We start from the raw sequence: 18,466 nt of genomic DNA, 5'->3' as shown, positions 1-18,466 counted from the left end.
TTATTTTTCTCCCTATTCTTCTTTACCTTTCCAGAAAAAAATTTTTTCTTGTAAGGTTGTCGGTGCGGAACATGTCCGAGAAGTTGCGGGGGGTAGTAAACGTATGCGTGGTGATGTGCTTGGAATTATTGGTATGGGTCGTGTTGGTACGGCTGTCGCACTACGTGCTCGATCATTTGGAATGAATATCGTATTTTATGATCCGTTTGTTCCAGACGGTTTTGAAAAAGCTCTTGGTGTTGAAAGGTAGGATATTTTTCTGGTTTATCCACATTTACATCTCACCTGACGATAATTCTCGCTTTTTTCACAGTATAAGAGGTACCGGAAAGTAGTGTAGTTGTTTCGTCAAATTAAAAAAAAGTTTTTTTTTCCAGAAAGTTGTTGAAAACTTTTATTTCTAGTCATTGAATCAAATTTATTATCCGTGAACTTCTGCTAGATGATGAGGAAATTTTCCAGATTCAAGTACTATGAGAATGATTATTGATTTTTAAAAATTAAGAATGAGATATGCGAAAATTACATTACTCTTCGCTGCCTCCAATACATTTTCAAGCAGTATGTAAAGGATACATAACCGTTTTTTCCCCATTTTCTGAAGGAATACTGTATGTTGCTAAGAGAAATATGTTAAGGTGTTATGCTCTGGATGATTTACTAATGAAAAGTGATGCAATATCCTTACATTGTTTATTAACCGACGAAACACGACACATTATCAACGAACAAACGCTAAAACAATGCCGACCCGGTGTGTTTATAATCAACACAAGTCGAGGAGGACTTGTTGATGAGGTAATTTTACTTCTAGAAATTTGTAGAAATCCTATGTTTCAAGTGACTTAGATATCCTATCCCTACAAACGTTTAATAAATGATTTTATATGCAAATCAGCAGATCACTTAAATAGGAGATAATTTCTATAATCTACATAGATTTGGATTTAATCTCCAATCTTCCGGCAATCTGGAATATTTTAGATTCTCATTTAGCAACATGGATTTTCTCAATTATAGAATGTATGGGCATGTTGAAAATCTTTTTTGAGCAACCCTTAAAAGACCCAACCCTTAATGTCATAATTCACCACTTTGTTTTCGAACGTCTCACCTATGACGAAATCATATTCCAACACATATATTTTTTTTCCATTCGCTGTCGTCTTAGATGAATATCCATGGAATAGTTGCTCTTAAAACATGATCCATTCGCATTTTCGCTGTTGTATTTATTTATAAATTTATTTATTTGATTTTATTTCTGCTTTGGATCCTTGAGAAAGACATTATTATGATACATACTGTCCAATTTCTTCGTAATTTCAGCGGCGAAATATTTGTTCAGCCCTCAAAAACATCTAATGTTTTCCAGACTTTCGATATATTCCCTACTGATTAAGAATTTGACGTTAAAAAATTAGGTCTCAGTAAATACGCGTTGGTGCACTTGAATATAATTTTGGCAGAGTGTCCAAAAGGAATCTTTATGAGCATTAATAAAATTTATGGATGCAACATATTAAGAACCAAATAGATGTTTCTTGTTACCTTTAAAAATTATAAAAAACGTGTCGTAGTCCATCTGAGATGGAGGACTAAGCATTTGATGTGGAATAATGCTCTGGTTAAATCCGGGAAATCGATCGCGTTGTTTTATAAGTTTTTAATCGCTTTGAGGGTTTTTCCGTACATTGCTCAAATTACTATATTTAGCATTCTCTTTTTTCAGTGCGCGGTACAAATCAAAATTAGTGAGAAAATCTAATAAAGTTATTTCAACCTTTTCGGAAGTCCAGTCTGCCTTCACCTTTTACTATGGATAGAAGTGATATATGATCTTCCTATCGCTATCAGCATCTATCACCAAAAAATCCATTACATCTGAACTTACACCGCTTCCATTCCAGAACCTCGACTTAGCAAAATCAATGTTTTGGGTCGGTAGTATGAATTTTCCAGAATTGACATCGATTTCCAGTTTGCATCATTTTTGAATCCCGATTTGGACAGTTTCTGGAATGTTTTCTTGTTTGAAACTCGAATCCATCTGTTTCACCGTTTTTCTTTTGTTTGTTTATTCAAACTATTGGCAGATTCTGTTCATTTGACTAGGTTTCGGTTCTAGAGTTCTTTTTTTTTCTTAAGGAGGATTAGATTTATCCCAACAGGATCGTGTGGGAAATCTGAGAAAAAACCTTAATAAGAAAGCGAAAATCAAAATACATGAGAGATAAGTTATAAGAGTTACATTCAACATCGTTCTGAAAGAAAAAACCCTCCCGACTTCGATGAAATCAGGGAACCCTAGTTTTTTTTTTCCTTTCTAACAAAAAAAGAATGGAAAGTATCAAAATCATTCATCAGTAAATCAAAGATATCGGAGTAATTTATGGTTTTGAACAGCACATATCTATGAACTATTTTTGTAAACATCACTTTGGATAGAGATCCGTTTTTTAGACTATTGTTTCATGGAAGACCAAAATACGGTTTAAAATCAACTAAAAAGCCAAGGTTTAATCCTAGAGATCCGATTATGCTGATAAAAGTGTTTGTTATTCTCTGGAAAATGTTTTACGAAAATATTACCACTGGAAGAAAATATCGAATAGAAAATAGTTGTTCCTTAACTACTCAAAATATTTGTGATGCTATATCGGAAGGGAGATTCTCTATTAATTTTGCAGGTTTTGCCTTTTTCTTTGGATCGATTCTTGGAATTTCATTTTAAATTTCTAGGAGTCAATTTGGCTGAAAAACCAGACATTGTACGACTCTTTTCCTTCTTTTCGATAGTGAAATGTAGTTTATCGATCGGTCTTCCATGGATTTACACTGGATCATCCCCTTCCTCCGGAATTCATCGTCGTAACCAGTCCTCCTATAACTCATTTCTATTGGGGACTTGCAAAGCCCTGTAGTTTTTTTAACCCTTAGATCTGAACATTCGTTTTACATTCTACAGGGATTGCTATAAATTTTACTATTCTTAGTTTTATCACATAACGATCCACAATTATGCACAGCTTTTCCATAACAATTTTCTTTATTTACCAATCCGTGGAGGAAAACGCATCTGATTTTTGATGCCTTTTCTACGATGCCTAAATTTGGTAATTTATATGTAAGATTAAATTATTGTTTTATTTCCATCAACCTAATGGGCTCTTCTAGGACATTTGCTGCAACGGTGATTTTTCTAAATAGGACTTAAATACCGTAGTTATCAATAAAATTAATTAATTCATCGCGGCGGTATACAGTGTTGAAAACAGTCCTTATGGACCCATTAGAAATACTTATCTTCAAAGGTTGTTGACTCTTTTTTGTCCTCATCTATTTGAGTTTCACTCCGTTATAATTGAAAAAATCTGTTTAAAAAATAAGCTGTAAGCAAACAAATATTATTAGAGAAGTTCCTTTTAAAAATCACTAGGATTGATAGGAGATGTTTTATTTATTTATTACTCAAGTTTATTGAACGTGTTCGGTTTTTAACAACTAATAATATACGTGTTGTATTGAATAAAAATTTTGAAACGTCCTAATTATAATTCCCTGTTATATTTTGTCCGAAACTAAATATTGTGATGGATTCAGTTCTTGATAGTAATGATAATATTTCACCGAAGTAAGTTAGTAGTTAGTAGGTAGTTTATTTAAAGATGTTCAAGATACGTATTTATATAAAAATTACAAAGTTCTAAAAGCACAACACTTGTCTCTAAAGAATTTGTATTTGTGGACGTTTGTGTAATTTCCGTGTAACATTTGGAGCAGCATATTTATTTTTACTCCGTAGGCCTTAAATCAAAACGTTTAATTTGAATTCGTTTACAAAATTCGCAAAATTGTGAGAAAAAACAATTCTTTTTTTGGTTCTAGAAATTATGGGTAGAATAAGAGTTTTATGACCCTGTTAATAGGATAAGTTTTGGACCAGAAAACGTTCTTTTAGGTTCTCATTCCGATATAGTGTACAGAAAGTCCACCCATCACATATTTGTACATAAAAATGCTATCATTTTTTCATTGGACTACTAGAAATTGTAGTTATTGTCGGGTAAAGAAGAAAATCTTCGTTTCACGAAATTATGCCGTATTATTGCACGGGCAATAAATTAACTTCCCATTTCTACTTCGAAATTATGTTATCTTTTCACTACACTGCCATCAGTAGTATTTTTTAAAAAATCAAAAATTTTTATTTTTATTATATTTATATTTATTATATGTTTATTATATTTATATATATACTTATTTATTATTATATTATATCATATTATTATTATTTATTATTATTTATATTTATTATATTTCCAGACCGACCTAGCCAGCTATTTGAAGTCTGGACATGTCCGAGGCGCCGCTCTTGACGTACACGAACAAGAACCCTATGAAGGGAATATGTTAAGTGAGTATTTTTCTCTAATTGTTTTGAAGTGCATCCGAAAATTTGAGAAATGCCACTAATTTCTACCGTAGTAGAAATTTTTACATATTCCTATTTTTAGATATGTTTCAGATCCACTTTCTCAGTGCCCAAACGTTATACATACCCCTCATGCTTCATGGTTTTCGGATAGTTCTTGTAAAGAACTCAGAGTAAATGCGGCTAAAGAGGTATGATGTGATCTTTGATGGCTATAGTCGGGATCGAATATGTCTAACAGAGTGGCCACTGTCGCTTCCGTTTGTGGCAAGGCAGACGAAAAAGAAATTGTCTGCTGAGCAGAGAAGAAATGCATCGTGTTTCTTGTGAGAGACGCGTCGCGTACACGTGGCTGAACACTTTTGGCGCCAGTTATACGCTGTCTTATATCTCATTAGCGCATTTAAATTCTTCGGACGGTTCCATCACCACACTTTTAGGTCCGACGAGCAATCCTGAATCGGTTTCCGAATGATTTGCTCAATTGTGTGAACAAGGAGCAACTTCTTGCGAATGGTGGTGGTGCACGAAGAGCATTAGCTGCTGCAGCTGCTGCTGCCAATCAACCGGGTCCCAGCAGTTATAATCCATTAGTGGGAATGCAGAATTTTGGTATGGTTTTGATCATAACACAAATTATCCAAATAATCGAACTTCGCTTTAAAAATCCAAGCTCTTACAATTAAAAATTAAAACTTACAATTAAATTAAAAACTAAATTTACTAGACTTTAGTTTTTGCTCCATTTTTACTGTTTTGAAATTATGTTTGTAGACAAGATGTACATGACAGTAAATTGACCAGACAGAAAATTGATTTTAAAAAACCGCTGATGTATCAGTACGTAAAAGAAGTAGAAAGAAAATCTCAACGATATCTACCTAGAAGGCTCACTGTCCCTTGAGGTAGAATCTAGCTTGATGTAAATCAATGCGATCAAAGTATCCTTAAATATTGTGGAAGATCACGAACACGTGAAATGACCGAAAGAGAAGATCGATCATTGGAAAATTGGTGTCCAAATTTTAGATCAACTCGTTTTGGAAGCGTCTCATGAGATGAGTGATTCAAAATCAAGCGTTCATAGAATTTTTATCGTGATCACTGCAACATTGCTTTGAGAGGAAATTTCATCTATGTACTGCTTTTTATTATGTAAAATTCCATCGCATTCTTAGAAATATCGAATTAACGATCACTCAAAGCATGTATTCATTTCTGAGACCTCCTAGAGGTTCCAGAAAATCCTAACCAGTGATAGGTCTGACCTGCATTTTTAAGATTAACCAAAGAAAATATATGCACCAATATCTGCACATCTAATTGGCAGCAAATGTAATAAGATTTAAAGAATAGTTTTTCAGGTTTCAATGGCCTCCCACAAATGGGTCAAATGGGAGCGTTTCCGTATGGTAATCCACTATTAGCAATGGGTGGTATGAATTTGAATCCGCTCCTGATGACTCCGAACTCCGCCGCTCTTGCCCAATTTGCCAATCCTGCTGCTGCCCTTTCAACACTCGCTGCCCAAACATCGCAAGCGCCGGTGGTTAATGTCGGTTCTCCCGCACTTAACGCAACTCCGAGTCCTAATGCTACATCCGGAAAATTGGCTAGTCCTCAAAACGGAGGAATCACACCACCATCGCCCTCTAATGCTGAAGTAATTCTTTTTCTTTTTTTTCTAGCAAGTGTCTTCTCATTTTATCTGAAGAGAGAATCGCATATATTTACTTTTTTCAGGTGCCAGTGTCGTTGTCCGCGAATTTACCCGGTGCAACGGGTGCGTCCGGAGAGGAGATTCGCCTCAAAACCGAAAAAGAAGATCCGGTTGAGGTGAACGGTCAAGGGGAAAATGAGCTCAACGGCACCAACAACGACGAGTAGTTTTTAAACACGATACATTTTCGTGTACTCATTTCCTTTGTCAATGATGTCACATATACAAAAAAAATATCCTGAGTCCAGCATTTCATACGTGATTGCACACTATAACGCCGGTTACCTGTTTATCCCACCTTCCACATACATTCTTCGTTTGTATATGTGCGTGGCCCTGAGGGCTCGTCGTTTTCGGAACGAGTCAACAAAGAGTTTTGCCACGAAATGATCTCCAATCTCGGCGCTAGTCCTTTATATGCCTCCTTTCATGCGTTCGTTCTTTACCTGTTCTATTGATTGCCGTTCAAATGTTTTTCTCTTTTACTAAACATTTTGTTCGTGTTTTTTTTCTTCCATTTTGTGTTCTCATCGACTTGAATTTGTTCTGTTTCTTTTTCCTCGCAGTGCAGCTTTAAAATGTAATTACCAGGTGAGATGCAATTTGTTGTTTTTTCTTCTCTCTCTCTCTAAACTTTTTGGTAACTCCGTTAAATCACATTCTGACGGTCATACAGTTCTTTTTTTCTTCATTCACTTTCTTTACTTCTACTGTTTTCAATTGAATATTTCGGTGGAAAAAGTTAAATGAAACGTTGGTGTTAATCCCAGCGTTCACATTATAACGATACTAAGTATAATTATTATATTGATTTCAAGTGTCATCGTAATTGGTTCATTCGATCGTCCGTCGAGCGCATTTTTTTCTTCTTCTTTCTTCCTCTTGTGAGTTGTTCGACAACTCTCATCGATCCAGACCTTAGGTAGGACATTTCGCGGTTGTCATCGTTGGTTGTACGTGTGAACAGTGTTCATACGAATCAGAAAACTTTGTTAAATGAATAGGAATGACATTCGTTCGGCATAATAAAGCATTTTGCAATTTTAACTCACGTCTATAGTGTTTCTCGTGAATTTGACTCCAATGACATTTCCTGTTCTAATAACAACACCAAAATCACAAATTTTATTTAACAATATTGTGGTAGAAAATCAAGTAAACTATAATAGGCGCACAAAAGGCAACAAGACAAGGAGACAAGACAAGGACTGTGAACTCTTAATGACATCACCCTTTCCAGAAAAAATTGAACTGTTTTTCCCATAAATAATGACTCCATCGTTTTTATCATATTCCCGTAACATCTTATAATTAAGATTAGGAATCAATTATAACATTCGCACCAAGAAACGCAGCACGTTTGAAGGAGATTTTCCTCACTATCCTTAAGACTAGCGTATTTGCTCAAGGTGAGTATTTGAAATTGATGTTACCTTGTTATGCTGTGGTGTTTTTTTTTATCGGGAAAAACCAGCGCACTTGAGTTCACCGAAAAATTACGTGAATAAGTCCCCAGTAACCTTAAAATAATATTATTTATTTTTTCAAACAGATGATGCATTAAAATAGAGTATTTCGATCATGCATATAACATAGCCAGTCCAGGAGACCTTCAAAGCTGGAATCCAACAGATATACTAAAAGACAGTGAAAAAAGGTAGCTTTTTTTTGAAACATATTTCTACCTACATACGTCAATCATATACTTTTTTTACACGTTTTGCTTATGCTCCTGTATATCAATAGCCGTAAGCCATTCGGTTATACGATTTGTTAGATTATCTGGACCAGCAGCAGCAGCTGTCGGTTCATCAACTGCCATTGCGACATTTCGTGACGATAAACACGTCCGTTCCTGAGTTATTTCCATGGCGAGATCTGAATAAGTCATGGATGAGGCTGCATTTTCGGCAAACATTCCTTCTACTCAGCCCAAGACTTACGAGCTCCAATGTTGAAAGAAATAAAGGGGAACGTAGAGGAGAATAACATAGAGATTTTTTTCAAATTTTGGGAAAAACGGTAATACTAGGGTGCTAACATTCGTATATAACTCTACCTGACAGGCTTTTCGTGCCTCGAAGAGAATTCGATTTGACTTCGAAAGCATCCGGCAGCGATGATTGCGAACAACTTTTCACATCAACATCAAGACGATCTGAATTCTGAAAAGGGAATCAAATAGTCATTATCACCAACGTTTCCTAAAAAAATCAATCTCATACGCTACTATTTTTTGTTGGAAAATTCATTTGTATAATAGAATTCCCCTTAAGAGGAAAAAAAAACCCACCTGGACTTGAACGTGAATCGACCAATATGATGACAATAGACTAGGTTTCGAAGCACTTTGATGAATATTTAGCAAATCTCCTTTTTGAATATACATGGCGCGACTTGATTCATTAAAACTAAATATTCGATTTGAATGAATGATTGCTCGAAACCATTGCAAATAAGAAGATAATGCATGCAACCACAACCACCAGCATAGCATGAGATACGGACTTCAAGGATTTCTGGTCAACTATTATTCACAAATCAGAATATGGAGAGGAAAAATGTACATAACAAGCCACTTGAAGTTAGAAGAAATGAGATTTAACGAAAAAAAAAGTTGAATTCCGTCAGTTCTTGCATAATTCTGACGTATTGAAGTAAAACGTAATGGATAAAGCACAAGTTCCCACGAATTTCCAATAGAATCTAGTGTGCATGTGAAAAATCCAGAGAAATTACTCAGCGATATTTGCAGTAACACTCAATAATACATAACGCATAAGACATCAGAAACATCTAGAAAGCTCAATTTAATTCAAATCTATGCAAAATGTGAAAAATATGCAATTTCAAATGGATCATAATGATTCTAAAAGAATATACTACCTAGGATCGTCGTGAATCGTGGAATATTGAAAAATTCTATTTGCTACCGCTGTTTCTTACTTCATGGATGTAGGCAGATTATGGAAAGAAAAAAGGTGAACATTGGTGAATGGCATAAAAGCAATACATAACTTGAGTAAATTTTGAGCTAATTCCCACTTGAAAAGTACTTAAAAAGTAAATACCACTGAATAGTTGTTGAGATAAGGGCCACTCTTATCCTACTCTTAAAAACCTTGAACGGAATCTCCTGGAGCGTACCGCTTTCCACCCTCCACATCAGCTGCTCTACTTTGATGTACTGTAGAGAACATTATCTATAATTTATTTATGAAAAGTTATTCTGGAGAAAATTAGTCGGCTTTCAAAAAAGCTGACTGATTTAATTGCTTTCATATTGCTCTCTATAATTGGGAATAAAACTCTTTCAGGAATATGTGATTTTCTTTACAGTAAAAAAAATCTGCTGCAGAAAAATACTAGAATTTTTCAGATGTCTCATAAATGAAGAAGCGTCTTTCAGACATTTGATCAACGATCTTAAGAAAAAAAACAGAGGAGAAGGAAAACGAGATGATGACGTTTTGAATGGAATTTATATGACTTTCGTTGACATGCATCCATTTTTCTCCATCTATGAAGTCATTCGGCATAAAAATATGCTGGCGTTTGAATAAATTCACTGAAAATGTTTTTCTCGAATACGTGCTCGCAGAAATAATCTGTAAAGGAATTACTTGGTTTTTTTTACGAATAAATCACGCTCTTTTAATGAATTAATATAAAATATGGCAGCAAAAATGGAATAATTATATAGTAATTTATTGCAATTTCAGCTACTTACGACCTGACCAGTGTAGATGTTTATACCGTAAAAACAGACTAATTTATATATATGATCCTGAAAGAAAGAATAAACTACAATCTTATCCAATATAATACCGCTAGCGCGCTTTTAGTAGAACATGGACCAGTTTTCGTGCGACAAAAAGAGCAGAGAAGCAAAGCGTTCTTTTTTTATCTACCTCTCGTGGATAATCACTTGTGATTCGTTTCTACTGCAGTGGAAATTACTATATTAGCTTTTTTAACATTTTGATAGTTTTTCCTCTTTTTTGTTACACCACTGTGTGATGAAAATTATGCATATACGTAATTATACAAATTCAGTTTTGTAAATTTCTCGTACGCCTAAGTAGTATGACCGACTCCGTAAATAGTATTGTCGTCAGTGTGTGAAAAAACATCAATAGGCAATGGCCGACGACTATCCCTATTCAAAAGAGTGTTGTGCAATTACACAGTCGAACAAGTCCGTTCATAGTCAGCGCTGAACGTGTTCCATTGGAGCGATGCGAACGTCTACCGTAATGCACACTATTTTCTCTGTAGGATGTACACATTCTCTCTTTCATCTCCGATTCGCCTCAATGGAAACCTCATCATGTTGATGCGATTGAACACTTTCGGTGTTTTTGACCATAAATATTCTCATATTTCAACGTTTAGGAATCATCTACTCGTCTCAAATTCTGTATCAGTATCCGTTTAATATCTGAGGTATTTTTTGAGTGAAGAGACTGCCTCAAAATCAATAAATTAATTGCAGTCATTCGTAGCGAACAGAAATTGTTGCATTTTAATTTTAGACAAGTATGCTGTAAAGATATAATCTTTTCGAGCAATTTTTTAAATATCTATTTAAGAACTGATGCCTAACTGAAAGAGTGTCACTTATTAATTAAATAAGAAATTTTCAAAATATTTTACTGTTAAAAAATGTCTCCACACGAGACTGAGCGGAATTTTGCTTCTAATACTTGTTATTCTTTATTAGTTTTTTCTTCTTTCATTTACTTCCTCTAAAAAGTGTATTGAAATCATAAACAAGAATTGTTAAAAGGAGTAAGAAAAATTTGAAAGAATAGAAAAGAAGGAAAAGAATTTTTTGAGCGAAGGTTTCTGGAAAGTGAAAATGAGTTCAAATCTTTGTTGAACGTAAATTACAGAGTATTAAAATTTGATTATTGTTCTACAAAATTGAGCCCTTAAATAATCGGCTGTAATTCACAGCATTTGAATGAATTTATGAAGTTTGTGAGGAAGTTGAAGAGCTGTGCAAATCCTCAATACATAAAGAAATGAGTAATCGTTATTCGCTTTTAACGTTTAACATGTAACTTACTCCTCAATTCTAATTCTACCGCCAATAAATTTGCATTGCAAATTGCGAGAGAATTATTTCAGCTTCCACTATCTTTTTATTCCAATTTTGACAGATTTTAAGCCTATTAATCGCTAAAAGTAACTGAAAATGATTCCTTATAGTTTCTGCATAACGCTTGCGTAATTTATATGTTCTGGATTAGATGAATCCTATTGGATTTGTACAACGCTAGAGATGCAACTCAATCGTTCATCGGAATGAAATAATCATATAGAAATGTTGTTTTGCGCAAACAATTATTGAGAATATAAATAAATGTGAGATATAAATGATCAATTCTTTATTGTTCAAGAACATATGTGAATGGGTGGAGATTCGAGAAATCTGAGAAAAAAGAGAAGTCGTCGTCATAATAGGAAAGCGGCTTTATGGCGGCTAAGGATGTGAAAATGTTAAATAAACAGAGTTCAGCCGGGAAGGGTGTGTGCATATTCGGCCAAATTGCATTTTCTCCCTCTCATCAACGAGTCGAACCTCTATAAATAACGTTGAAGAAGAAGAGCAATAATGAAAACGATTTACAAGAGGTTGAATTAAACTTAAATGGAAGTGATCGTCGCTAAAATTAAAAGACTTGCACTCATTGGATCCAGGAATTCGTTATGTTGGATGAGTAAAAATCCCGAAGAAACCACATCCCGATATGACTTGTTCTCGAACAATACAGCGTATAGCGGTACATACAACAAGTACTACACAGTTGAATTCAAACAAAAAGATGTTTGTCGAAAAAGAATTCGAAATGTTCCCGATGTTCATCCGAAATGAGAATGACCAGCAATGAGGATTTAAGCCTAGGCAGGATAATACTCCACACCCACGTACGGGGTAGCGAGGAAGTATCGATCTTGGCCGCATTTATGTATGTAGACTTATTTATCATGGCAAAGTCGCTTGTGAAGCTTTGAGTCTGGATTATCTGAGTGTAAACATGAGCATGACCTTTTACCGAAACTTTCTGCTATTCCCCAATGTACATCTGTGTGCTTTTTTTTGAAATGTGAGGAAGTTGAAGAGCTGTGCAAATCCTCAATACATAAAGAAATGAGTAATCGTTATTCGCACAGCCACACTTAAATTTAGAGCGATTTCCACCGCAAGAATATAATCAAGGAAATCCTGCCGGATAAGATAGGCAATTTTGAGAAATATGAAGTTCGCACAAGTTGTCTGAATGAACTCAACAGAAATCTCTCACTTTTTCACACGAGAACCAAAAAAAAAGTCGGACCACTTAGCTGAGCAAATTTGAAGGTGAAGTACCTCATCTCTTCGAAACCTCAATCTGAGAGCGTACGGAGATTCGTTCACTTTAGATCAATGAAACTGTTAGAAATATAATCTTGTTTTACACATTCACAAAACCTCAGATACTTGGTAAAATAGATCACAAAAGTAGTTATAAAGCAAGGTATAAAGTTACGTTGAAAAAAAGCTGATCTGTTGGTGCCACTTCTATGGATTTTCAGCCTGCAATGTAGCTGTTAACAAATCAAATAAATCACACAAATGCGATTTGTGCACATATTAAACGACATGCACCCTAGGGACACAATTGAAAAGACGAATATGAGGAGCAGGAAGACTGGGCAGCCGACAGAAAAATATACAAATCCACATATATCTCATACATATATACACATATATTGAAGGACATATTTACTGGGTATGCACAGAAGTATTGTTAGTTATTGTGTAGCGTTGCATACACGAGGACGACTAATATGATACTGGTTTGAGTGGGAACGTAAGACAAGGAATGCGCTTACTTGCGTCACTCAATGCCTCACGGAGGCAGAGAGGGTGGGAATGTGCTGGCGAATAACCGGATTACGTAAAGCGATAAACAGATTTTGCCAATCGCAAAAAAAAAGAAGAAGAAGGAACGCGTTTTGAAGCAAGATGACATACAGACGATTTCTATCCGTGCGATGAAATCCAGATGCTCTAAAAAAAAATCATTTCGGACTTATTCCTTCTGCACACCCGTTGCTTAACGATTCGGGCGTAACGCAGGCGAAGGTTGGTTGTTAAGCGTCGGACGTGGGGGGAACTTTCGGTGACGAGGTGTCGCAGCGGCGATGAATGCCCCGGCGTGTGCCACTAGATGAAATGAGCGCATCGGAAGCATCGAGAAATTCTAGGAGTTCGTAAGTGAAGCTCCGCTGAGGAGAGAAGTAGAGATAAGTGGAGAGAGTAAGGATGAAGCTTGCCCCGTAGGCATCCGACGTCATCTCGGACTGCATAAGTCACGCAATAAAGTCTAAGTATTTTACGTTTATCTCAATAATTAATATTCGTTATAATAAGATTTTCAAACGAATCTTTGCAATTATCGAGTTTTCGCACATATTTTGAGGAAATAACAGAGGCTGGGGAATGAATACCGGTCATGTGCTTGAAAACACCTGCAAATGACACATTTAGACGTAATAATTTTCCACGCGAACAACGCTAAAGTGTCTTTTTTGCACCGATTCGAACGAACCACAATACAAATTATTAACTGTGCACACTCTACATTTACTTAGCTTTTTTTCGATGGAAATTGCGTTGAATACGAAACTAAAATGATGGTAGTGACGTGGTTCTCATATTTTAGAGATGAAGGTAACGACTTCGATTCTAGTTTTGATGAAGACGAAGTTCATCAGAGCTCGTCGTGATAAAAATACATAATATAAAATATACAATTTCACTGAAACCTCTCATGATACAATTAAAAAGATAAAACAGAATTAAAACAGAGCACTTAAAAAAAAATAAGCACTTTTGATGAAACTTACTTTTAAAGTGTCAAGTGAAATATTAACAAAAGACTAGGTGATCTTCTAGGCAAACAATAACTCTAAAATCAAATAACTTGTAGAACTCAAAAAAAAAAAAAAAAATGTTGACATTAGTAGCTTTTTGTAGCCAGTAAGTGGTCATTTCCTGTATTTTAAATAAATTAATAACTACAAATCAGTATAAGTATTTCTGAATATTTTGCTTTTCTCAAACAAATTTAGTGAGTGAAAACGTACAGATCATTTCTATATCAGGACGTCTTTTATATGAGAAAAAAATCCTCAAGATGGAGGATTAGTGAAGGATAAGTCGAAATATTCAAGCAACTTGATTGCAAATCAAATTACCATTTATTCCGGACATCGGTTTTGCGGAAAAAGAAAAACAACATCAGTTGAATCTCTCGAACTTTAAAAAAATCCCCTGTGTCTGGTTAATAACGAGCTTCAGCTTTGAAAAAAACACACTTTGCATTCGAGCTGGATCTGCTCTTGTTAATTTTATTAAACTCTCTCTCTCTCTCTTTCTTGAGAAAGAAAACACTATTGTTCGAATTTTTTTCGATGGAAAGCTAATTAGGAAGATTTCGAGGAGAAAATTTGAAAAAATATTAGCTACTACCTTCGCATGATCTGGTTTAATTAACAAGAAGATTTTATTTAAGAATAAAGCTAGTAATAAAAGAATTATTTAAGATTTCAGGGAAGGAATTTCCACATTTCAGGAACTTAATAACGATTTATTAATTGTTCTCTTCGTGAACGTGCGGTACCTTAATTGGAGGAATTCTAAACCTATTAAGAGGAATGCGACAGCTAGGAGAGTGATAAAGTTCTGGATATAAAAGTCTATCCTCCTATTCCTAGACCGCTTTCACTTGAAGAATTTCAAAAAGAATTACAAATCGAAATCGTTGCTTTTCGTTTCCGGAAACAGCAACATATCTCTACTTTTGCAATCAATTTTAGCACATGTCGAAGCAAGCAACAATTCATGTTAAGCCCTTCAATGTCATGAAGCTAACACGAACGGAAGGAAACATGAGAAAACCAGCCATAATTTGTGAGCGAGAAAGAATGACGTTGAGGTGGAGGGAGATGTTGCTGAACATATACATATCCATGCGAAAAATCGGTGCAGAGTTTCTCATTTTTTGAAAAAAAAAGAAAAAACCTTTCACATGCATTAAGCTTCACATATAGGAAGGAAAAGAGAGGAAGCAAATAATTGGCGATCCAGTAGAGCGTTTGATGAATAAAATAAATTAAATACACGGCCATGATGAAAAAAGTTCGAATGTGGATCAATGAGATAGGTTTTCTGACATCAGAAAACTCGACGTAAAGACCACTATTCAATGTGGAATGAGCATTACCACGATTGGTAAAATACTTTTAAAAAAAAGCTTGCGTTCACAATTGCTTGGAGTTATTCGCTTATCCATTTTAATACATCCCAGCATGATCCAAAGAAATCCAAATTTGGAAATAAGGAGAGAAAATGAAGGCACATAATGTTTTACTTACAAACTAAAGAAATTCTCTTTAAAATTTCCTGCGCTTTATTTACTTTTTGTACAAGAAAGAACACAACTAAGAATAAATGAATAAAGTGGTTCTGTTGCAGTGATGCAGCAGTGACAGATAAAAACAAATTTGGTATCAATCAAAACAAACAACAAACAATCAATTAAAAGTTGATCACAATTAAAAAAATTACGAGCAGGAATGAGTTTCATGTTTCCTGTGTAACTTTGCATTCATGCCCCACTAATATTTTTTCTTTTCGATTCTAACTTATTTCAAAACAAACAAATTAGAAAAAGAAAAACTGCCGACGACATCTCTCATCAACAGAAAGGCTGCTAAAGAACGTATGTCTCTCAGTACACTCTCATTTTCCGGTGTGTCTACAGGATCGCTCACTTCGAGCACATCAGCGAAGATGTAAACATTCACGTTATTCCACAATGCTCCGAATTTCAGGAGGAGAATCACGTGAGGAATGTTGTATGGTTTTAGATCTTCTCTGCTGAAAGAATGCGCATTAATAAGGATTTAATTTTAATTTTATTTCGTTCGAAATAATTAGAAATGAAACGATCACTACTTCATCGACATTGAGTAAAGCATTTTGTATCGCCCAATTTTTAAAAGTTTTATTTTGTTTAAATTTTTAAGAAACAAACTACTCAGAAGATACAATGCAAACATTGAATATTCTATCTGAAGAAAACTATTAATAAGGAGGAAAATGATGGGAAATGATGGATGTAACGGTATAATGACTACAAATAGTAATAAAAAATACTAGACCTATTAGAAGGCAGTTCCCAATTATGAGCTTTAGATAATTTCTTTTTTTTTTGCAACCTAATAATAAAGTATTATGAGGATCCCTAAGATCATTGAAAACAACATGAACCACCCCATTTTAAATATACGTTTCGCAGCTTTTTCAGGTTTTTAAAGGTATGTATTATCGTATTATCGCATTATCATTATTATTTTTGTATTATTGTATCAACTAACTCTTACAAGAGTCTTCATTACACGTACACCAAGCCTTGGGAACAGAATTTCTCCGTCCTTAGGCCTATTATAAATCCATAAAGCATACTTAATAGTGTAAATCCCTTTCCGGTTCTATTCGTTCTGCTAATGAATAGTAACAAAACAAATTCTTACTTATGACGCTTAACACCATAGGAACTTTATTGAATTTCAAAGATATCTGAGTGTAATTTTATTCTGAGCATTATTTCTATAAATATTACTTTGTTAGCACTAATTAATTGAATCCGTCGTCCGTCAAAGCCGTTTTGGATATGTCTGCAAGTGAAACTGACAATTCTATCTTTATTTTACATTATAATTTTAGTTTTATACTGTCTTTTTTCTCCAAACGTCAATCCCAAATCTGGAAGAACTTTATATTGATTCTCTACACATCATTCGTGTTTCGAAAAGATAATTGCAGCAGAGGACACGAAAGAAAAGTTTCTTAAATTTATCCGGTAGCGTTAAACGTCCGTACCTGATAGCGAGTAATTTTTATATGCTTTAATTTCACAAAATTGTAACGTCATGTTTCAGCTCAACATCAGTGTACTCCACGAAAAATTGCTACAGAAGATCCATTTTTTAACATAACTGTTCACTCGTTCCATTAAAGAAATTATTTATCCGTGGGATATGTTAGAAGTAGGCCGAAATTCACGTAATTTTGCACGCTTTTCAAATTAGAACAAGTAAAAATTACTCGATATAAGATTAAGAACTTTTTTTATCAGATTTGTGAAGGGATCTTATGCAGCTGGGTCGTAGTATAAGAGATTTTTTCCTTGAGAAAATTAAAATCATTTCAGGACAGTCGGCAAAAGAACTGCTGATGGTATCGAGTTGAACAATGTTTAAAAAATATTAATATAAGGCGCTTCCTATCCAGGCTTGTTCTCCTGTTTTGGACACTTGTCAGTCTGACATTTGATGGCTCCAAAAATGTAATTAAGTGCATATCAACTTTTTCAATTTTAAAAAAGGTTTTTGACAGTGCCTGCTTGTTCCATTCCTTGAAAGAATGAAAGCACGTATTCGCATCGGATCACGTCATGTCATGTTGATATGGTCAGACGGCAATTTCCTTAGAAATGCTAGATTGTACAAGGACAATGGTATTAATATTACGCATCCAGAAGGAAACAAGGTCAAAAAAATTCACTCAATTTAGGCCTAATTTTCTTCTGGATAAAGATATCATTGAAGGGACTAACTAAGACAAAGAAAATCGGAAAAATGACTCATGCAATGGGTTGGTGAGACATTTTGAAAGAATCGAATTCATTTAAGAGCAATTTCAACACAATTTCTTTCACTGATGCAGTTACAGTATCCTTGCAAAGTAGTATGACTAAAAATCCAGTATAATTTGTGATTTTTACGCAGTAATTGTAATTTTATCCCTGATGGCGAACAAAAGCAATCACTAAATAGAGCATAAACTGTGTGATGGCCTATGGATTTTTAGAAAACTGAGTAAATAAAGGTGTCCTCATTGTACTCATTATTTCAGGAATTTCTACTAGTCACGTGAGCTGAACTTCGCAGCGGATTTTCTTGTAGAAGGTGAGATTCGCAGCAACTATTGATCAATTTGGAGATTTGTCACATGGAATAGCCGTTCTGCCTCCAGACACAGGTGAGTTGACCCCGTTTTGAGGTTTTATCTTATCTTACAGCAATTCCGTGGAAGATTTGTGGAAATGCAACGAGAAACGACTTGAATGTAGCGATCAGTTAAACATGTACATTTTTTCCCCATTGAAATGCACAAAAATAACTTTCCTGTATTTTCGTGGGCAAACACGCTTGAATTGAATTATTTTTTAGATTATTTGTTTTTAGCTCGT

General features: G+C 34.8%; 2 protein-coding genes across 3 annotated transcripts in view; one reads left to right on the top strand and one right to left on the bottom strand.

The window, feature by feature from the left end:
• Nucleotides 1–6,322, top strand: part of RB195_025712 (uncharacterized protein) — a gene marked incomplete at both ends in the record, with an annotated part of 33,681 nt that extends 27,359 nt beyond the window's left edge. For both annotated transcript variants that reach the window (XM_064213970.1, XM_064213969.1), the window contains 7 exons: nucleotides 56–246; nucleotides 639–798; nucleotides 4,327–4,417; nucleotides 4,529–4,626; nucleotides 4,876–5,047; nucleotides 5,800–6,098; nucleotides 6,179–6,322. In XM_064213970.1, the coding sequence (XP_064069850.1) occupies nucleotides 56–246; nucleotides 639–798; nucleotides 4,327–4,417; nucleotides 4,529–4,626; nucleotides 4,876–5,047; nucleotides 5,800–6,098; nucleotides 6,179–6,322 (1,155 nt within the window). The remainder of the gene's footprint in view (nucleotides 1–55; nucleotides 247–638; nucleotides 799–4,326; nucleotides 4,418–4,528; nucleotides 4,627–4,875; nucleotides 5,048–5,799; nucleotides 6,099–6,178) is intronic.
• Nucleotides 6,323–7,866: 1,544 nt separating this feature from the next.
• RB195_025711 (uncharacterized protein) lies at nucleotides 7,867–8,544 on the bottom strand (the record flags this gene model as incomplete). Its single annotated transcript, XM_064213968.1, has 3 exons — nucleotides 7,867–8,033; nucleotides 8,215–8,320; nucleotides 8,449–8,544. The coding sequence occupies 3 exons, from the start codon at nucleotides 8,542–8,544 to the stop codon at nucleotides 7,867–7,869; spliced, it is 369 nt and encodes a 122-aa protein (XP_064069849.1).
• Nucleotides 8,545–18,466: the final 9,922 nt, after the last annotated feature.

The sequence above is a fragment of the Necator americanus genome, chromosome X, assembly GCF_031761385.1.
Source record: "Necator americanus strain Aroian chromosome X, whole genome shotgun sequence".
NCBI lineage: Eukaryota > Metazoa > Nematoda > Chromadorea > Rhabditida > Ancylostomatidae > Necator > Necator americanus.
This window is presented reverse-complemented; position numbering and strand designations above follow the sequence as displayed.